The sequence below is a fragment of the Polypterus senegalus genome, chromosome 3 (genome assembly GCF_016835505.1).
Source record: "Polypterus senegalus isolate Bchr_013 chromosome 3, ASM1683550v1, whole genome shotgun sequence".
NCBI classification, from domain to species: domain Eukaryota; kingdom Metazoa; phylum Chordata; class Cladistia; order Polypteriformes; family Polypteridae; genus Polypterus; species Polypterus senegalus.
In genome coordinates, this window is record NC_053156.1 from 15,131,765 (window position 1) to 15,155,043 (window position 23,279).

At 37.0% G+C, this 23,279-nt stretch overlaps 1 protein-coding gene across 2 annotated transcripts in view; it reads right to left on the reverse strand.

Annotated features, from left to right (window-relative positions):
- The window catches only part of ankrd52a (ankyrin repeat domain 52a), a 93,345-nt gene that overhangs the window by 40,955 nt on the left and 29,111 nt on the right, over positions 1-23,279 (reverse strand). For both annotated transcript variants that reach the window (XM_039746672.1, XM_039746673.1), the window contains exons 6-13: positions 8,271-8,358; positions 7,933-8,075; positions 5,911-6,123; positions 5,720-5,798; positions 5,431-5,545; positions 5,204-5,286; positions 4,957-5,074; positions 742-810 (exon numbers count right to left, since the gene is read on the reverse strand). In XM_039746672.1, coding sequence (XP_039602606.1) covers positions 742-810; positions 4,957-5,074; positions 5,204-5,286; positions 5,431-5,545; positions 5,720-5,798; positions 5,911-6,123; positions 7,933-8,075; positions 8,271-8,358 — 908 coding nt within the window. The remainder of the gene's footprint in view (positions 1-741; positions 811-4,956; positions 5,075-5,203; positions 5,287-5,430; positions 5,546-5,719; positions 5,799-5,910; positions 6,124-7,932; positions 8,076-8,270; positions 8,359-23,279) is intronic.

Below are 23,279 nucleotides of genomic sequence, written 5' to 3' on the forward strand. Positions count from 1 at the left end.
TGTTTGGGATACAGGTACATTTTCAGGATGGTAAATAAATGATCCTCTATTACTGCAATTTACTCAAACAGACAAATATAATTTTGTTACTTTTGTTTCAATTCTTGTTATCTTTATATTTTAAGTCGTAATTTCCTTAGGTTCCACATCTCAGCCCAACCGATGATGGGCTTACTTGACCCATACAAATGGCATGCCACTCACTATGTCCGCTGTATTGTGATGCACCTCAAAGTGAGTAGAAACTGAATAGATCAACCTTCTATTGCCTTTACTAAATGAACATTCAAATGTAGTTGGAACTGATCTTCCAAAGGTCCAAAAAATTGTGACATTATTGCTCTTTACAGTATGTGATCCTTTACTGGTAACGTCCACCTGGAGATCGTTCAGCTTACTTAAATTTTACTCCCAGCCCCAGTTACCTCTTTGTATTTTTTATGCTGGAAATAGAAAAACAAACTTGATCAGCAACACCATACTTTGGAAGTGTTGGAGATAAGAAAGAAAGCTGAAAGGTCCAAAATGGATGGACAATTTCAGTGTGACTACTGATTTTGCTTTGCCTACTATCCAAACACTTGGTGGCAAACTACTGAACTTTGAGCAACAAAACTTTGAGAGCACAAACCTGCACTGGACAGACTCCAATTATATAATTCTGTTTTAATTCAACATAAAATGTAAATGATTTTGACTAAACTAGTAGCTATATACAATGAACAAAAACTCTGTTCTCACCTTCCAAACTTGTCCTTCTTTGTCAAGTCAGCACCACTGCTCAATAGTAAGTTAAGACATTCAACATTTCTGAAAGAAAGAAAACCAGTCATGAGTGTTTCCTTTTGAGAGGAAAGTACAAAATAGATAGATACTTTATTAATCCCATGACATTTACAGGAGGCAAGGTTAAGTATTTCCTTAGTTTGTTTTTCTGCATTACTGCAGGTGTGTTGTGACTTTGGTCAAATATTTTTGTGGTTTATAATATATAGTGGGTAATCTTCAGGGAAAAGAATTTGGTGCTTCTTTCATCTGGTTACACAGTAATATTACACATAACAAATGGTCAAATGTAAATATGTTACTGGTAGGTTGGAAATACAATTAAGGGTATAGTAAGGGTCAGCTGATTTAATACCTGTGCTAGTAACCAGGCTTGATTTAGGTCAGGCCTGCCCAACATAGATTCTAAAGGGGTTTTGCACCTTTCCTTAATATGAGGTTGTCAAAACACTGATACTAAAGATACACCATGCCACAATTTTAGAAAACCTTGGCAAAAAGGAATACAAAATGCTGGGAGCTGCACTCAAACAAATTCAAAGACATATTGCTAAAACTGAGAAAGCCTGGAATTACAGTCAGTTATCATAAAAGTGCCCATCCTGTTAAAATCTGAAAAATAGTAAAATGTAAAACTATGAACATACAGTGATCCCTCGCTATATCGCGCTTCGACTTTGGCGGCTTCACTCCATCGCGGATTTTATATGTAAGCATATCAAAATATATATCACGGATTTTTCGCTGGTTCACGGATTTCTGCGGACAATGGGTCTTTTAGTTTATGCTACACGCTTCCTCAGTTTGCTTACCCAGTTGATTTCATACAAGGGACGCTATTGGCGGATGGCTAAGAAGCTACCCAATCAGAGCATGTATTACGTATTAAATAAAACTCCTAAATGATATACGATATGCTTCCCACGCGGTGCTTCGCATACTTAAAAGCCCGAACAGCAGATTTTTGATTGTTTGCTTTTCTCTCTCTGTCTCTCTCTCTGAGATTCTCTGCTTCTGACGCGCACTCCTTTGAAGAGGAAGATATGTTTGCATTCTTTTAATTGTGAGACGGAACTGTCATCTCTGTCTTGTCATGGAGCACAGTTTAAACTTTTGAAAAAGAGGCAAATGTTTGTTTGCAGTGTTTTAAAGTCCCTTTCTCTACAACCTCCTGTGTTTCTGTGCAAATCTGTGACCCAAGCGTGTCAATATAAAAATAACAATATAAACGTATAGTTTTCACCTTCATGTCTAGAGGGCTCTAATAATGTTAAACGTATTTAGAAGGTCGTAAACAGGTTTTCGATGCTCTAACTGTGAAAATATTCAATTTATAAATAAAGAATCCTACTTCGCGGAAATTCATTTATCGCGGTAGAGTCTGGAACGGATTAACTGCAATAAACAAGGGCCAACTGTATAGGAGTCTGCAGGTGTCTTTCTCCAAAGCACATTGGGCCATAAAGGGAATTATAGGAATGTAATTATGTAGCACGTCACACGAACAAGAAGATTAGTACTTGTTGCAGATTTACCTTAATACACATATGCGATCATGAGGAGATCTGAACCAGCGTATGATTGGTGAACTTAATTAAAAAAGCTTCTTTTTGGTGAACATGGGCCCTCATCCCAGTGGTCAAACATAGTGGTGATCATATCCCAGTTTGATGATGCCTTTGCTTCATCATGACCTCAAAGACCGGTCCCAAATGCAAATGGAATTATTTTTGTATCTAATTATTCTTTTAGTGAATTTCAGGTCATTCACCAATAGGCAAAGCAAAAGTGCTACTGGCTCATACAGTAAGATAATTAATTATCCAAGATACACAATTAAAGGAATAGTCCACACAAAAAGTGTGTGTTACTTAGCTCAAGTGTCAATGTATGGCGTTTTTGATCAAATTGGCATCATGAAGACAACAGAAAAAAATGTTAACATCATCCAGGAAAATCTTAGGTTACTCTGTTTGCATAATCCACATGTCAAGACATTAGGTCATCTGCTCACAACATGCAGAATGCATGCATTTTTTTTTACTAAAACATTGATAAATAAATCTTCTGGGAAACAAAAGTAGTGTACAAACAGGTCACTCATTCAAATGGGTTCAAGCTTTAGATTTGAAAACAGAACAGTTAAAAACATGAAATGGGTAGAGGCTGCTCTTCAGTTCAGAAGTGCAATAACCACTTTCCATGAAAACATAAGATTTAAAATTATTCTCAGCCATCGCGACAAAAACACATAGGGTAACATTAAAAAAAACATTCTTGTGTGGAGTGTTTCTTTTAGTCTGATCAAAATAGCTGAAGATATTTACAACAGCCTAGACAAAGTCCAGATATAAACACCACTGACATGTTATGGCAGGATTGGTTCACATGAGAAACATGGATGTCACAGAATTGAAGGCATCACACCAGGTAGTAGTGACAAGCAAGACTGATTAAACACTGCTTAAATGTTTCGATGTTGGAGCATTTTTAAATTTTCTAGTGATTTGAAGGAGTTATGACATTTTCTTTAGGGATTATATCTCTCGGTGGCTTGGGAATGCCTGGGAAACATCCAAGAAGCTTTGGAATCTATAGCTGGGGATACAGAGGTCAGGTTGACGTGCTTGGCCTCTGCAACTGTGATCCTCAATGGTAAAAGAAATTTGAGAAGATGAGATATTCTTGTAACAGTTGCTCATATTCAAATAACAATACTAATAGAATGTAATTACTTGTGCTAGTAGGTTACATAAAAATGTTTTTAATAGCATTTAAAAACACCATGTAATTCAAAATGAAGTGGAAAGAGTCATGTAGTGGCTCAACAGCGGTCAGGGACAGCAATATCTAACTCAAATCCACCGACTGATGTCCTTTTGTTATTTGTTAGTTATGAAGGGTCTACAGCTAATCGGAGTTAAGATTTCTTAAATATAACATTTTAGAAAGATTTACCTGGTGCAGATTTTAAATCTATGTTGAATTCAATAGCTACAATTGCTGGCTGCTTTGTCCCACGAAAAACAGCAGGTCATTGTGGTGCTTTACAGATATATCATATTGTTAAGAGAAATAATGAATCATGACCTGCAGACAACACAGTCGTGAGGTTATTTTTAGTGTAAGTGAACTCTTGAACACAGGATTATTTACTGTATGCATAATGTGCAGCACCAAGCTCATTCACCCCTTCCTTTATTTCTGTAAAAGTTGCTTTCATTTTTTAGTTTTACAGATGTTAACATCATGTCACTTACTCACTACGATTTCAAGGAACTGAGTTGCTGAGGCAAAGGTTTGCGCAAACACAAGCTTAGTGCAGTGTGCATGACTCTGCCTACATTTCCTTATTTTGTGATCAGGAGATGCTGTCAGATGAGTACAAAAAAAAAAAAATCTCTCCCCTATAAACTAATTCACAATTGAAGTCATTCAAAATGTTTCTCCCATGTAAGGCAGATTTTACAAATTTGCCAAAGCATAGTGGGGCTTTTGTAATTTCAAACTTTGTACAGCACTTTCTATTTAGGATATTGAGAAAAAAAAAATGACTAAGAATTTAGTGTGCCCAATTAGAAAAAATGATCCACTGGGACTAGAGTTGTTTCAAGCAGATTGGCTGATAGACATAACATTGGGTGCTTTATCACTTTACAAGCTAATACACGAAAAAAATAAGACCTTGCTTATCTCATTAACAAAAACACATGAAAAAAAATCTGACCATAAGAAAACAAAGAACTTCTCATTTAAATTCTTAAGGAAACCTTTTTTAATTTTTTATATGTTGTTCCAGGAACAACAGAAACCTAACATTATTATATTGACCAGGATTGTAGAGGTGTGCTTTGCTGTATCTGGGACTGGACACAGTATTTCAGAGCTGCATACAGGAGGTTGCGAGGTAACCTGACAGGTAACACTAAAACAAAATATTACCATTCAGCAGGACAATAATCTAGGCAATTTTAAGACACAAGTCAAAAGTCTACAACTAAATGGTACTGAAATGATGCAATGAAATCTGAAGTTGAATGTTTCAAAAGCCAATAAAATGCTTAAAAAATGCTTATAAAAAACTGAAAATTGAAGGACAAAAATTAGTTTTCAAAATGTTAAGCTTCCATTTCTACAACAAAGCATGTGGGATACCATGATGAGACTTACCCGCCTGAAGCAGCAGCATGCAAGCAGGTCCTCCCGAGGTTGTCTGGGGTGTTTATATCAAATCCAGCTGAGAGCACGTGCTCGTTACTCAAAGACGAGACAATACTATACAACTGACCTGGAGATGGGGCAGAAAAAGTGTCAATTGCAGGCTTGTAAAAAAAGAACAAAAAACAAAGTATCTTGAATACCTTGATTCAAGTATCAATTGCAAGCCATCACAAAGAACTGGCTGTCTTAGGCTCACCTGAGGAGAGTAACTTGCGACAACAGTCTGAAAACCCGTAAAGCACGGCCAAGTGCAGAGGGAACATCCCATGGATTCCACGCCTGGATAAATAAAGGAATACAGTGGCATTAATCTAAAAGCCCTGGTGTGAATGCAACATCAATGAGAAAGAGTACAGCCAGAGTTTACAGTTTGCAAAGATAATGAAGAAACCTAAAACAAGAGCCTGTTTTATTGGCTCTTACCTTGCTGTGTCAGCTCCGTTGGTCATCAGGGTGCTGATCAGCAGTTCGTGGCCATATTTAGCAGCAACATGAAGAGGTGTATTGCCATATTTATCCGTGCAGTCGATTTCCCCCCCTAGGTTTTTAAAAAAAACAAACAAAAAAAAAAAAAACATGTTTTTGGCCAAAGTGGTACTGGATCATATACAGTAGGTTATCTATGAACTATAGGATGTGCATTGAGGAAAGAGTCTTAGTATACGGACTTATGCCGACTTATGTTTTGTTCCCTATGATACTGTTAACTCACCATTTTGAATCAGGATTTGGGATCGAGTGAAACGCCCATGAATAGCAGCCATGTGCAAAGGACTTTTCCCTTCTTTATTCTATAAGTAAATAAATGAGAACGCTGTTAAGACAGACAGAGAAGATGCTGAACTGCATAGGTGGAGCTGATACAATCTTTAGCAGCTATCGCAGACGAAATGGCAACTATACCTGAATGTTAACGTCAGCTCCATTGTTGACCAGCAGCTCTAGGCATAGGGCCCCATTTGTAGAGACAGCGGCAAAGTGTAGTGGGGTACAGCCACGCTCATTGGGCTGGTTGACATTAGCGCCATGATTGACCAGTTCATTGGCCACTGCCTCCTGTCCTGTGTAGCAGGCTATGTGCAGTGCTGTATTCCCAAACACATTGGGTTCATCAATCTGCTCAGTTAAAGGGTCAAGTGCACAGCAAGATGAGATAATAAAAGCAAAGAGAAACGAGTATTTAAAACTTGAAAGCAATACATAAATATACTTCTCAAACCGGTACTCTAGAATCGGAGTACCAGAATCAGTTTGTACAGTAGTAGCCTCATTCGCGATACCCTTTTTTGTATATTTAGCACAATAAAACTATCTAGATCTTCAGACAAAATCTAACATTAAAGAGAGCCAGAATAAGCATAATACTATTTCTAAACTACTACTTAATATACTTAAATGATAAAGTTATCCAACACCTGTAATACCCATGTGAGTAGGTAATTGCCCACTTAGTTACTCAACTCTAACAAATAACGTCATTAAGAATTCAACTTGGCTGACTGAACACAGCCAGCCCGATTGAATCTAAAAGCTCACCACATAGTGAAGAACGTTAAGCCAAGAACGTTAGGCCTCAATCAAAGAAAACTGAAAAAGTGATGCAAAGGGTTTTGAAAATTACCAGTCACGAAAGTGTTAGGACACCATTTCTAAAACTCTGGGACCACAGCACACCACAGTGAGAGTGATTATCTCCAAATGGAGAACATTTGGAACAGGAAAAGCCAGTCTGACACAATGAGTTCCAGAAAAACATCCAGAGACCTGTAGGCCTTTCTAGTCTCAGCTAAGGTCTGTGTTCATGATTCCACAATAAGTAAGAGACTGAGGAAAAATGGAATTCATGGAATAGTAGCAAAGAGGATGGATACCTGTGCTATACACGAGTAACATTAGTGCTCACCTCGCATTCGCAAAGAAACATATGAATGAAACCCAAGCCTTCTGGAATAATGTTCTGTGGACAAACATGTCAAAAGTAGAAATCTTTGGACGACACTGATAGCATTTCACAATAACAGCATCATACTTATGATGAAAATGGGTGTCCTAGTGTGACAGCGTTGGGATGCATTGCTGCCTTATGACTTGCCAGTATTGAAAATACCATAAATTCCACAGTAATAGAATATTCTTATTCCTATAAAGAAAGTCCAGTCATCTGTCAGTGACCTGACACAAAAGCAAAAGCAAAATGACTCAGAAGAAACAAAATGAAAGCTTTGGAGTGGTCTATTCAAATTACTGACTTGATCCTAACAGAGATATGGTGAACCTGAAATGAGCTGTTCACACCTGTATATCAACAAATGTGTCTGAATGAAAACAGTTCTGCAAAGAAGAGTGGGCTAAGATTTCTTCAACAATGATTTGAAAGACTAGTAAGACATTGCAGGAAGTGTTTGTGGCAGCATTTGTAGCAGCAATAATCACAAGTAAATTATTGTGGACAATGATTAAATCACATTGGTGAGAAGGCTGTTGGATAACTGTTCCTTGAATAAAAGTGGTAATGCTTTAAAACTGTACTGTGTGTTCATTTAGGTTATCTTTCTATAATATTGTATTTTGTCTAAATGTCTGAGGACTTTCATTGTGTACAAATTTACAAAAACAGAGATACTGTGGGTAAAAATAGTATTTTTACAGCACCATCACCGTACAACTCTTGCACAAAATTATCCCCCAGCCAACTTCAATTAAAGAAAGATCTTGCTGCCTCCAGTCATCTGTCAGATTTTTAAAAATTTAACAGTAAAGCAAGATGTGCTTCTAATCTTCAGATACATTCCGACCTGCCTAAAACAATCCCCCATACAATTAAGCCAAGGCTGCATTTGTCAGAGTTGATGTACCACACCAAGTTTTTCTGCTGCTATTGTTAAGTGAAGGCAGGAAACCACTAAACAGAATAAGATGTCTCACCTCAACTCCCAATCTCAGTAGGTATTTAACCACCTCAATCTGTCCATTGGAGGCTGCAGCATGCAAAGGGGTGTAGCCACGCCTGTCCTTACACATGGCATCAGAACTCCGGGCCACTAACAGCTTGACTGCTTCTAGGTGCCCTGCCAACAAGAACACATTATTGAGAAGATCTTGTAATACCCTTCTGACTGCATGGGTACGTTTTAAGAAAGCGTAGTGACAGACTTACCCACTTGTCCATTTCTATTCATTCATCTTTACCATGATGCCAAGATTAAGGCTCAAACTTTAAAATATCTTACTCCATGACTACTCTGCAATTAGAGATGGCTTACCTAGAAATGCTGCCCAGTGGATTGGCCGACGCTCCTTCTTGTCAGACACATTCAAATTGGCCCCTTTGTTGAGCAGCAAGTTCACCATCTGCAAAAGTAACAAGTGGCTGTGAGTATGACACATTAAGTCTATCTGGAAAAAGGCTTCCACATCATCACTAGTGAATTATATAGCTTAAGTATAACCTTCCTTAAGTTGTACTCTACACACCTTGATATATAACCTAACATCCTATTTGCCTTCTTCAATGCTTTTGTACTCTGTCTGAATGTAAATAGTGACCAGGGTACCATGACTCACAGGCCTTTCTCATAAGGTCTACTTTCAAATTTCAGACTTCCCTTTGCATATTCAAATGTCACATATCTACTTTTTACGTGCAAAACTTTATCTGCCACAAATCTGCACACACCTGTATGCTGTTCAGGTCCTTCAGCAATGATTCAGCTGATTTTACATTACTCAATTCAATTCAGTTTGAGTAGTTTAGTAGAGCCTTTAGGGATGAATCTTGACTCAATATTATTTTTATATAGAAATCAGGTAAGCACAATTGGCAAGCTTGTTGGTGTTAATATCTTATTCACATAACAACTGTTATAATGTCTTAACTTTGTTTCATTCAAGACTGCTCTTTCACTATAAAGAAATTGTAAGAATCTCTTTGGGTCATATTTTGCCTTTACTGCAATATTTCTCTCCAAATGCCTTTTAGCTTTATCCTTTATAACCACTGCTCTCATGCTCCCTTATGGTTAGCTTTGGAATTATCAGTCTTGTATACCTTATGCAGCTGTTTATTTCCTTTGCAACTTTTTAAAATTTCATTATCTATCAACGACAGAGTATTATTCAATTTCTTGCTGCTTCCAAATTTGATAAACTTGTCCTGCATTACATATAAAATACTTTTAACCCTGTCTCACATCATCAACAATCTTTGCATTTTAAAGCTAGTTCCAGTTTATTTCAACTTTCTTGTATTTGTTCAAAAGTTGCTCTACTATAATTAACCTTAACACTTGTAACATGTTTGAATATGTACTCTGCTTAAAACACAATGAAATATTTATACACTAAATCTAGAAACCCCCTCCCCTTGTTGGTCCTTCAACATACTGGGATAAAAAAAAACCAAAAAAACTATTCACTGTTTCTTGTGCTCCACTATTTGTAGGTTAGCCCAAGAGTTACAGCTCACCTATCCATATCTGTAGAAGGACCAACAATATTGGTGGGGGTTTACAAAAATGCCCCATAACTACACCAACACATCTTAGTCTCCATTCCAAAATGAAAGGAAATGTGGCATAGTGGATAATAGCCTGAACTGAAAACCAAAGGCTGGGAGTTCAACTCACTGTGTGACCCTGAGCATATCACTTTACCTACTGAACCTGGACTTTATATGGTAAGGCATCAATAATGATCATACACTTGAAATTCAATGGCAGGCACCCAGGAATTTCAGTCACCTACATAGTAATCCATATGCCCCTGTCACTCACCCACTCCTCAAACAAATCAAAGCATTGTAGCATCCAATCGTCGAGCAACTTGAAATATATCAAATTACTGTAAAATTTCAATTTTCGGTTTACTTTCATGTAGTGCTCCTATTCATATTCTAGTATCTTTTACATTGAATGATTGCCAAAAATCACTCTTACCTTGCACTACATGTGTGACACAATGTGTGTCTTACCTTCTGGAGCTGCCAGTACAAGTAAAGGATGGTTTCCAAGTCTTCATGTTCAATGTAAGATGTGGAGAGTTTTTAACAAGTGCATTGCAAGTAGTTTTGAGATATAAATCTGACATGCCCTTTAGGTAACATGATTCCTCCTCACCCCAAAGCAAATAAATTCCTGAAACTCTCACCTCCTTTCAATAATTTAATTTAAAGTTTATGAAGAACTCCTACTTAATTAGAACAAGTTAAAATACTGGATTTAGTTAAACATTTTTATGCTTTGCTAGTGAACTCACCTTTTGTGAATATGATACAATTTAAAATTTGTTTGCAAGCCTTTTTTGTATGTTCTTATTGTAATTCAATTTGTACATGTTCCATTTTGTTGTAGGAAGATGTTCTTTGCAAGATTCAATTATTAGTTGCTAAAATTATTTAATCAGTGCCAGGGGGGACTCTTCTTCCAAGTATATTTTCAAGTCTCCACCCAAAACATGTGCTGCATAAAAAATTGAAATAGATTATGTGATATACATACCCACTCAAAAGCTCAAATTAAGGTCCAGTTAACCATAAACACACATCTTTGAGCTGAAACAACTCAAGAAATTACAAAAAAAAAAATATGTAAACTGAACACAGGCAATGATCAAGCCAGGAATCAAACCCAACTCCCACACACTTGTACAAAATAAATTTAGACATTATTACTGTTCTGTTTTTGTGTCCTGAACAAATAAGATGTACTAATGACAGGATGATTTAAAACTGACCACAGATAAACAGTACAGATAGAGTCCCACAGAGAAATTATAGTACTTATTCAAGTATATATTTTGTGAAATTTTTGATGACAATAAAACTGAAGGAGAGCAAATAACATTCAGTAAGAAACACACAATCATCGGAATTGGGTGAAAGCTTTGGAAATGCAGTTTAACGTAGGGAATTGCACTGTGCTTCAAGCAGGCAAAAGTAAATTTAATCTAAGTAAAAGATGGGTGTCACTGACCTACGGAAAGCAATTTCTGAAAAGGATTGGAGGGGTTTATTCTGCGGCAACATTGTCTTTATCCAGGCAAACCTAATTAGCAATTAAAATGGTAAGTAAAATGGGAGGTTATTTTGTAATGGAAATATATGAGAAGCCAGAAATAAAGGAAGGGCAGTTAGCCAACTTTTCACTTACAAGGACAAAATCTCCCTGAGAGATTGCTCAAGTGATCCCTGAGAGGAAGTTATTTTGTCTAATAGGTAGTCATTACATTAAAATAAATAAATAACTAAAACTGAGATGGAAAAAAAATGCTCCAGCATGTATGGATTTCAAAATTTGTCGAGATGTTTTAGGGTCACTATTTGTTGACCACCATCTAGTGGTGATAATATAATTAGCACTAAATTTAGTAATCTTTTTTTTTTTTTTTTTAATTTTATTGCAATCCATATAAACCAATCAAGTTTTTACAAAAAGAAAAATTGAGTTAAGAACAGATCGATCCCCACCCCTGAGAGAGAGAGCAAGTCAAACTGCGTAAAATTTAAGGCTTGTAAACATACCTAAATTAATAAATTCTCTGTGCTTCATGAACATATTTTAAAATATTACTGATTAGATCCTGCCATGTTTTGAAAAAAGTCTGCACAGATCCTCTAACTGAGTATTTGATTTTTCCAATTTCAAATAATATAACACATCAGTTTCCCACTGACTTAAAGAGGAGAGTTTGGGTTCTTCCAGTTTATTAGAATAAATCTGCGTGCCAAAAGTGTAGTGAATGCAATCACAATTTGTTTGTCTTTCTCGACTTTAAGCCACTCTGGAAGAACCCCAAACACAGCCGTTAATGGGTTAGGAGGGATTGTGAGTCCAAGGCTGTCTGAGAGGTAATTAAAAATTTTTGTCCAGAATAATGTTAATTTGGTGCAGGCCCAGAACATGTGACCCAGTGAGGCTGGGACTTGGTTGCAACGTTCGCAGGTTGGATCATGCCCTGGAAACATTTTGGAGAGTTTTAGTCGAGACAGATGTGCTCGATATATAATTTTGAGTTGTATAATTGTATGCTTTGCGCATATGGAGCTCGAGTGAATTCTCTGCATTGCTACTTTCCACTCCTTTTCTGATATATTAATTGAGAGATCTTTTCCCAGTGTCCTCTTGGATCTTTGAAAGGAGGGATTGTAAAATGATTTTATATATTGTAGAGATGGAGTCTAAGTCCTTGAGATTGAGCAATATTTTTCCAGCATGGATGAGGGTGCAAGATGAGGAAAATCTGGAAGGTTCTGTTTAACAAAGTTCCTGATTTGAAGATAGTGAAAGAAATGTGTAGCTGGAATGTTAAATTTGGAATGTAATTGTTCATAGGATGCAAAGACGTTGTCTATATAAAGATCTCTAAGCAAGTTAATTCCAAATTTTTCCAGATATTAAAAACTGCATATGTTTGTGAAGGTTGAAAGAGGTGGTTCTCTTGCAGAGGTGCCACAGATAGAAGCTTCTCCGTCTTAAAATGCTTTCTACATTGGTTCCAGATTCTAAGTGAGTGGAGCACAATTGGGTTATTAGTGTATTGCCCATAGCGTGTGTTTATTGGAGCACAGAGCAAGGAATACAAAGAAGTACTGCAGGATTTTACTTCTATTGCGTCCAAGCCTGTGTATGTTCTTCTATTTGTGTCCAGGTTCTTATGCCTGTATATTTGCTGCCCAGTAATAAAACTGGAAGTTAGGTACAGCCATGCCACCTTCTGCCTTTTGTCTTTGTAGGGTCGCTCTTTTGATGCGTGGATGTTTTGAATTCCAAATAAATGAGGTTATTGTTGAATCTAATTGCTTAAAGAATGATTTATTAATGTATATTGGATGTTTTGAAATAAAAAGGAGCTTAGGAAGAATATTCATCTTAACAGTGTTAATTCTTCCAGCTAGTGTGAGATGAAGGGTTGACCATCTATGCAAGTCTTGTTTAATTTTTTCCATGCAGACGTGAAATTTTGTTGATAAAGAGCTTTATGTTTACTTGTGATGTTTACCCTAGGTATTTAAACTGTTCTGCAATGATAAAAGGTAGGGTGTCTAATCTAATATTATATGCTTGAGAATTCACTGGAAAGAGTACACTTTTATTCAGATTAATTCTGAGACCAGAGATTTTGAAATTCTGTGAGTGCTGCTAAGACTGCAGGCACAGAATTTTCTGGGTCGATATATACAGTACCATGTCATCTGCATATAATGAGATTTTCTGTTCCAGTCCTTCTCTGCTAATCCCCTTTATCTGATCAGTATTTCGACAATGTATTGCCAGTGGTTCAATGGCAATGCAAACAGCAGCAGTGACAAGGGACATCCTTGTCTAGTGCCACGTTCTAGTTTAAAGTAGTCTGAGCAAATGTTATTGATGCAAACTGAAGCTTCTGGGTTAGTATACAGTAATTTAATCCATGCACAAATGTTGGGCCAAACCCAAACTTCTCCAATGTAGTAAAAGGTATTTCCATTCAATCATGTCGAATGCTTTTCTGCATCCAATGATAATAATATTTCTGGGGTGTTTGATTTAGTTGGTGAGTATATTACATTAAACAGTGAAGTGAAGGCCCCTAATAAATCCAGTTTGGTCTTGTGATATTACCAAGGGGAGCACTTTCTCCATCCTTCTAGCTATGATTTTAGAGAGTATTTTAACGTTGTTATTCAGAAGTGAAATTGGTCTGTATGATGCACATTGTAATAAGTCCTTATTTTGTTTTGGAAAACAGTGATTAGTGCTTGGCAAAGGTTTGTGGAAGAGATTGGTTATCTCTGGCTTCTGTAAATGTTGCTAATAGGAGGGAGCTAGCTGAGCGGAGAATTTCTTGTAAAACTCTGCAGGGTAGCCATCAGGGCCTGCTGCTTTCCACCTTGGAGTGACTTTATAGCATCTAGTAATTCTGATAATGCAGAGGTTTATCAAGTTCCTCCACACTAAAAGCGTCTATTTGTGGTATCTGTAATGTATCCAGAAATGCATTAGATTGTGTATTGTCTTCTTTAAACTCAGTAGTATATAGGGATTTATAGTAGTCTCTGAAAGTGTGCATTATATTTTTGTGTTCGATGATTTTATCTCCGTTCGTGTTAGTGATTACGAGATTGCGTTGCACTTCTTGCTTGTGAATTTGTTGAGCTAAAAGCTTATTAGCTTTCTCTCCATGTTCATAATAATGATGTCTGGATTTGTAAATTAGTTGTTCAGTTTCTTTAGTTGTCAAGAGGTTTAATTCTGAATGTAGAGCCTGCCTCCTCTATGTAGAGTCTCGCTTGGTAGTCTGGCATGTTCTTCATCTATTTTAGTAATTTGCTTTTTATCTCTGCTACTTTCTTGGCTTCGGATTTATTTCTGTGGGAAAGATATGAGATAATCTGTCCTCTTAAGAAGGCCTTAAGAGTTTCCCAGAGTATTCCTGCAGAGATCTCAGGGATGTATTTGTCTCTAGAAAGAATTTGATTTGTTTGGATATAAATTCAGTACAATTCTCGTCAGCTAATAGAAGCGGTTGAGCGCCATCTGCGGGGTGAGTGTATGGGGCTTAGTAATTTCAGCTCCAAGATCATAGGTGCATGGTCCGAAATAACAATAGCATCGTATTTACAAGATTTAATCTTAGGCAAGAAGTTATTGTCTATAAAGAAGTAATCAATCCTTGAGTAGCAATGATGTACTGGTGAGTAGAAAGAATATGTTCTTGAACTTGGGTTTAAAACCTCCAGGGATCTGATAAGTTGTGATCAGTTATAAACTTTGTAATTATCTTTGCGGTGTTAGATGCGTTCCCCTGTGGAGGAAGTCCTATCTAAAAGTGGATTTAGAACACAATTAAAGTCCCCAGCCATTATAACTTTATGAGTGTTCAGATTGGGAATGGATGCAAATAAATTTTGTATAAATTCCTTATCATCAACATTAGGTGCATAAACATTTATCAAAATCATTTTACAGTTAGATAAGTCTCCCATGACCATTACATATCTCCCTTCAGGATCCAATACTACATCTGATGCTACAAATGGTACTGTTCTATGTATGAGAATTCCCACACCTCTAGTTTTCTTTGTAAAACTAGAATGGAACATTTGGCCAGTCCAGTCTTTTGCAGCGGAACTGATCCTTGCTTAGTAAGTGGGTCTCCTGTAAAAATACTATTTTAGCATTTAGACCTGTTAGGTGAGAGAGTACTTTCTTTCTCTTTAATTTGCGATTCAGGCCTTTAACATTCCAGCTTACAAAGTTAACTGACTCATCATGGAGACACTGATTCTGAGTTTTTGATGTCATTTTATAGTCTTAACTGGAAGTGAGACAGCTTCGGCCTTAATTTCCTATTTCCCCTAGAGTTTTTGCCATGCAGCTTATTATCTTAGCAGTTATAGTTATAAAGATTAAGAGGATAGATTAGGTATAGATCAGGCCTACTCTCTTTCTCTCTCCCCCCCCTTAACCCCCCACCCTCCCTTTTTGCCTCCCCAAGTGAGGCTAAAACCCACTAAATTTAGTAATCTGTATTCTAACTTTTTCAAAATATTTTGACAATGTAGGGCATTGTAGCCAAAACAGACAAAGTACAGGCCAGTTTTTGACTAGGAAAGGTTATTTAAAAAAAAGAAATCCAAATTACAAGAGAGGGATACAGTTTTAACAATGAATGAGTAAAAAAACAAACAGTACCCAACAGGTATCTCCATCTAAAACAAATCCACCAAGATTCCCCTCTGTACCTTCTTGCATATTAGTTCCAAAATATTGGCCTCCTTTGGTTTCTTACCAGAAAAGCCTTTGACACTGCCACTGCCCCCCCCAATCCCCAGTTTGCATGACAAAAGATTTGGAGGACTACAAGGATTTCAAATACCCCTCTCTGCATCCATTGGAACTGGGCAAGTTAAATATTTTAAGGAACACTTATACTCCAAACTGAATGTATGCAGAGGCCTGTTACAATTATCACATAATTGCCAGATAAAAATTGAATAATAAGAATCATTTACATTTATCTGTGTAAAAATAGCTGAATGAAACAGAAATGTCATATTTTATCACTATTTCTACGTCCTTTTCTACTGGGCAATGTGTGACTGGCACTTGATTAATGATGTTCAGTGTTGGGGAACATTATTTTCAAAAGTAACTTAGTTACATTACTCATTATTTACAAGAAAAGTGTCTAAATAAATTACCTAGTTATTATATAATGTAATGTGTTAAAAATAGTGCATTACTTTGGTGTTACTCATTCTTGTCTGGTATGAACTGTACATTTCACTGGTCAGCACGCTATTAAATCCTAAACCCAAGAACCTTCATTAAGCTGACTGGCCAAATTTGACTATTTTGTTGTGTTTTATAAATAATGTAGCTAACCTAGATTGGGACTTGAAATGGAAATTCTCCCCTGGTGGTCGAGCCGTCAGAGGGCAAAGAATATTTGGAGAAGCAGGCTATAAAAAGCAGGCCCCTGAGCAGCAGATGGGGGGGGAGGGGGGCTGTTCCCAGACACAGATCCCTTCTCCCAGCTAGCTGCCTAAGTACACCAGGTAGGTATCCTGCCCAACACCCAGTGCTGCTACAATAATCATTGGCTCTCTGTGACCCTACATTGGGTAGATAAATAAAGAACTACAGGGACACGTCTAAAAATCTAAAGGCATCTCTTGCATTGGCTAATGTCACTACTCATGAATCCACTAACATGAGAACACTAAACAAAAAAGGTGTGCATGGCAGGGGTGCAAGGAGAAAGCCACTGCTGTACTAAACAATTCTGCTATCCCTCAAACGTTTGCTAAAGGAAATGAGGACAAGCAAGAAGACAATTGGAAGAATGATGTGAAAATTTGAGATGGAAAGAGAAGTTTTTGTCTTGAATGAAATCAGCTCTACTGGGCGAAAACAAACACTTCATTCCAGTATAAAAACCTTATCCCATCTGTACAGTATGGTGGTGGCAGTATCATGGTTTGGGCTTGCTTTCCTGTCACTGGGCCAGTATGGTTTGCAATCATTGATGGAACTAGGAATTCTGAATTGTACCAGAAAAATCTACAGGGAAACGTTAGGGTAACTATCTGTGAAATGACGCTGAAGAGAAAGTGGGTTATGCAGCAAGACAACAACCCTAAACACACAGGTCGTTCTACCTAAGAATAGTTACACCTTAAGAAACTAAAACTCTTTGGAAAGGCTGAATCAAAGTCCTGACCTTAATCCTATAGGAATGCTGTGTAGAGACCTGAAATACGCAGTTCATGCAAGAAAGCCTACCAACATTCCGGAGTTAAAGTTAATTTTATGTGCATTATGCAGCACAAGTAATGTGTGATTTTCTTCATGTACATTATTCATATTTGCTGTATCCAGAATTTGTCACCATGGACTTCCATTCTATCAGAAATGTTAACTCTGCTCACCATGAAATCATTAGGCAATTTTTTTTCTCACCCATCAGTACAAACCACATTGTGTACATAACATATAAAAAAATATATATATACAATTTTTTCAGGAGTATTTTTTTCAACTCAGTTCCTGATGAGCCATGGCTTTCAAACCAACCCAATTTAATTAATAGTCAATTTTTGATGTTAATGAAACATGTTACCTAATTTCATTAACACTTAAGTGCTCTTAATTCTGCCATACCAGATTAATCTCAAAACTATTAAATGTATTTTGTTCTGAAATCACCATCAAAATGTTTTGTAGACCAGAGTTTATCAATATTTGTCATATTTTTGTTTTCATATATTTTTTGAAACAGATACCATATGGTGGACACCCAGATGTAAATAAGGTTAAGTAAGCTGGTCACACTTGCATCTCACTATTGTTGGGTGCTTACTTAAGAAAAGAAAAAGAAAAAAAAACAGAGTAGGAAGCCTTAAAAATCAAGTCAATTAAAATTAAGACAAAGGAAGGATGTGCCATTAGCAGCAGTAATAAGAGTACTAAAAAAAGAAACTGACTGGATTGAAAATCTGAAGCCATTCCAACCCTTGAAAATTTGAGTTTGACACATCTATAGTACATTAGTCCAAACAAAGTCAGCAGGCAAAAGAAGGCACTATGGTAAGGGTCATGATCTTTGATTTTACTAGTCTAGTGGTTCCAAATTCCAGTCTAGGGGGAACCCTGACACTGTAAATTTTTCCTAAATTCAGTTACATAATTACCGAATCATTTTATGGCTAATTGACCTCATTGCTTAACTAGCTAGTCTCTTTCTTCTGTTAATGTGCATTTAGATAAGAACAGTAGTGTAAGATTAACAGGCCTAAGAAATATTTTGCCATAGCTTTAAATTGTTAAATTTCTTTTCTCGTTTTACTAATAATTCATCTTTGTTCTGTAGACCGTGCCCCCTTAATTGCATTCTAAAATGACAATTAACAATGAATGTTGTAGACACAGGGGCAAGGAATCTCAAGGAACAGCAGAAGGTGCTTTTCGTGCTCCATGTCAAAACATACCAACACTTTATCTCCACTTCATTCAACTCATGTGTACCCCAGATAAATCATTTACTGCTACTGCCAGCTCCAAGTCAGGTTTCACCCTTTCGGAGTGCCAGCTTCCATTCAAAGTGAACCACACTTTCTGGATGACAACTTTCAGAGGATAAATGAAATGGTTTAGCTTCCTTACTGATGTCATGTATGGTGCTTTATTCGTATGGGATTCACTGTGCTGATATTTCTAATCCCGCTCATTCAAATGCAAGACTCAAGTAAAAACAGTTGCAAGTCACAGCTAATTGATCACATCATCGCCCACTTGAAACACACATAAGTCACACATTTTTATTTCTGAACTCTCACCAAAATGACATTAAAACTGCAGTAATGGAAACCCTTCTTTTTACTGTATTTGAACATGAGTGGGATTGTCTCCATCAAGTTAAATGCAAAGCAAGGAGAAAAGGACTTTTTAAATAATAGACATGATTATTGAAATCCAGTGATGAAATCCAATCCCTGAACTTCATGATAAACACACAAATAGTAATGTATGTGCATTACCAGCTCTTATGTCACGCACACTGTTATCTGTGCTGGTTTAGTTACTAATTTGTAACTCACCAGAGGTATTTTAAAGAAATTAAACAAATAATACTGTGTATTAACCAAAAACTAATAAAAAAAAAAAAAAAAGAAAACTAATAAAAGCAGTCTCTACATGTGGCAGTGTTTCTTAAATATAGTCTAAGTACCTGCCCTTGTAAACAATATTAAAGCACACAAGAGACACCTAATACCTACATATCTAGTTCATCTGGTCTGCACAGCTTCTAGCGCTATTACATCTGTTTTCATGTGTTGCAAAAAAAATTATAATCAGTATTCCAAAAAGAATCTCACCAATTAATCACTAAACCTCAGAAGACATTCTTATGATTACAGTTCCTCTCTTCAGATCGCTCCAAATCCTTTTCAGGATTTGCTTCCTGTAAGTCACCACCTCTATTTATAATTAAAGTAAAACAATCAGTTAAATTAAATTCAATTCATTTAACAGTCGCACTTGGCTGTTTTCATTAAATTGCATCTTCCAAATGAAAGTCCAAGTCCTTCTGAATTGTTTTGGCAGTTTCTTCAGTATTTTCCATCTATGCAGTCCCTGTGTCATTTACAAACTTACTCATAATACCCTAATCTATGTCATTAATCTAAATTAGAAAAAACAAAAATTGTAATACAAAGACCCACTGCGCTCCAGTTTCTTCTTACACATGTTTAGAATGGTGCCTATGAAACAGCTTGCAAAGCAATTTCACAAATGAACTCAATAACTTCTAGGAGGCTTCAGGATTACTCTCTGGTGATTCATAAAAAGTGTTTCTAAAAGCCTATTGCGTGTTCACAAACGTCTAAATTTGTTCTGCATAATTTTCTGCTTCTAAAAGAGCAGTGCAAGGTTACAGTCAAACCTCTATTATAGATACACAGATATGTTAACTTATTTACGCTGCAGAAATCTACAATAGAGGTCTGACTATTGCATTACACTGCTCTATTACAGCTGAAGTGAAAATTAAGTCACCATCCATGTAAGAGGTGATAGAGAGAGAGATACACACACAGTGCATCCGGAAAGTATTCACAGCACATCACTTTTTCGACATTTTGTTGTGTTACAGCCTTATTCCAAAATGGATTAAATTATTTTTTTTTCCTCAGAATTCTACACAAAAACACCCCATAATGACAACGTGAAAAAAGTTTACTTGAGGTTTTTGCAAATTTATTAATATATATAGCATGGTCAAATGCAATAGCTCCTTTTTGTCAGTCTTTCACGTTTGTTGTGTGACCTATTTTTCATTGATAGAACCAAACACATGTGGCACAACAGTTCTCTTTGTCACTCTACGAACCCTGTAGAATACGATACAGCTACCTGGAATGGTATTCATGATAGGGTGCGCATTATATATATATATATATATATATATATATATATATATATATATATATATATATATATATATATATATATATATATATATATATATATATATATATATATATATATTGTTGAATCAATGCCACGTAGAATTAAGGCAGTTCTGAAGGCGAAAGGGGGTCAAACACCGTATTAGTATGGTGTTCCTAATAATCCTTTAGGTGAGTATATATATATATATATATATATATATATATATATATATATATATATATATATATATATATATATGTGTGTGTGTATATCCAATATAGGGCACCCTAGCATGAATACCATCCCAGGTAGCTGTATCGTATGCTACAGGGTTCGTAGAGTGACAAGGAGAACTGTTGTGCCACGTGTTTGGTTCTATCAATGAAAAATAGATCACACAACAAACGCGAAAGACTAACAAAAAGGAGATATTGCATTTGACTATGGAAAAAGGGATAGTGTACAGGAATTTGGCGAGTTCCAGCAGAGGCTTACATCACAGTCAACCACTAATCATCACCAATACTGTGGTCGAATGACAGTGCTTGCATGCATTATGATGAGAAAACCACTTTGCCACCAGCCAAGAAATGCTGCAGACTGTCAGTGCAGGCCAACAACTGCCATTTATATCTGGAACAGAGTTCTGCAGAAGAGGTCCTTGCTATCAGCTTCTCATAAAACTCCACGACTACAGTGGGTGTTGAGTGACAGACACTGAACTACTGGCATCTGCAAATTTGTTATCTAGTCTAATGCATCACGTTTCTCATTGTACTTGAATGGTAAGACAGAATGGGAACCCCAGTCTTCCAAGATGATTACAGTTGTGTGCAGAGGGCTGGAACAGTGTATGATTGGCTCAAAGAACATTGAAAGCATTCTAGCATCTCTGCTGGCCCAAAAAATTAAAAGATTGAAATCCCAAAGTAAATATGTGGGACTGTCTAGAACAATGAGGCCAAACTGTAGGATTTAGTGCTGCAAGAATGTATGAAAACTGATGTTGCATACATCAGATAGAACAGCAGCTGTTCTTCAGTCTCATGGAGGAGCTGTATGGTGCTAGACACGATTTAGAAAATGTGACTAATTTTTTTTGCCTGGTGAGCTAATTTATAACGGATATAGTACTTCCTATACTAAACCCACAATGGCTGATAGTTGCTAAATGCGGTGAAGGCACTATTCCTGAACCTGTCCAGTTTCAGTACAGTATTGCCAGTTTGTTATTAATCACTTAGTTCTCAGTTTTATTCAATTAATTTTTTAAATGAACAACTAGTTCCTGCTCTCTTTATACATAATGAACATTTACCTTTGTAAGAAATGTAAAGCCCTAGTATATGCAGGTACAAAAATGAGTGGATTAAGGTATTATCATAGCTTTTAGCACACAGGACTCACTATTCATTTTAAGAATTTCCCTTGTCAGCCGTTTACTACCATAAATCCTTTCCTTTACAAATAGAAGGCAAATAGATCACCATGGTGAAAACTATAATGTGCTCTAAACCTGTAAAGTTCATTGTACTCTATTTCATTCACAGCTGTGTGGAAAGCAACAAAATGTGTAAAAGAATTAAGAGCAACATCTTAATGAGCAAATTCAGGACAACAAATCAGTTTACAGCAATGAAACACCCACAACCTTGCTAAATGCAATACAACTTAAAGTCCAATCTGCATTTCTTCACTGACAAAGTATGTGAGGAAAAAGTATGTTCAATTAAAGGAATATTCCCCAAAAAATTATGTTCGATGTTACTTACCACATGTAGTTTGTAATGAAGTCTGGTCAGGTGCTGCACCCAACCCACAACAAAACAGCTCGGGATCCCAGTTGGCAACCCTGCAGGCAAACGCACAGTCCAGTCCCACCCCCCGGAAATGATCATCTATCTGCTGCCGTCAGGTGTTACATGGGTGTCCCCTTGGCCTGGTCCAGCCACTTGGCTCCATAATGAGGATTCTGTGAACCAGATCACCCTCGGGGAATCAAGCCACATGGCTGTAGGACCTTAACCAACACTCACTCACAATGCAGGTAATGTGCCTTATTCGGGACTATGTGGGCAACTGCTCATTCAACACAAAATCAAACCAACAGTATCCAAGGATTCTCCAAAGAGACACAGTACTAAAGGAGTCCAGTCTTCATCTATGATCACTGGATAGCATTCATGGTTTGCAACCATATAGGTAGTACTAGGGTGTTGTACCATGTTAGCCATTATGGATGTAGTGAGAAGTCAAGCAAAGTTATTGGCTAACTAAAAAGATTACAATATGCAAGCTTTCGAGGCAACTCAGGTCCCTTCTTCAACCACATAGGAAAACAGGAAACGCTAGAACTCTAAATACTTGGAACTTCGTCTTTTTGTAGAGATATAAGAAGTGGCACACACCCCTTTCCAGTGATCTCATGACCTCCCAATGCTCTCCCAATCCATCTACTGACTGAATGTTGCTGCCAAGGTAAGTAAGCCTCTCAACGAGGTCAACACTCTGCCAATTGCGGTGCCCAATTGGTCATTAAAGGCCTGGATCTTGGTTTTTATCAGGACACTCACAAGCCCAGACGCTCAGACTTTTCACTTAGTCTCTCAAGAACCACAATTAGATCCTCCATTGACTCGGCAAAGACCACAGTATCACTAGCAAAGTCAAGATCAGTGACTCTTTCTTCACCAACAGATACTCCACAGCCCTGCCCAACACAGACAGGCATTGAACAAAGTAGGAGCAACAACAGACCCCTGAAGAACCACAGAAATCAACTGGGAAAAATGCCTCCACTCTGCACAGCATTCACTGTACTAGAATACAGGCCGGCCA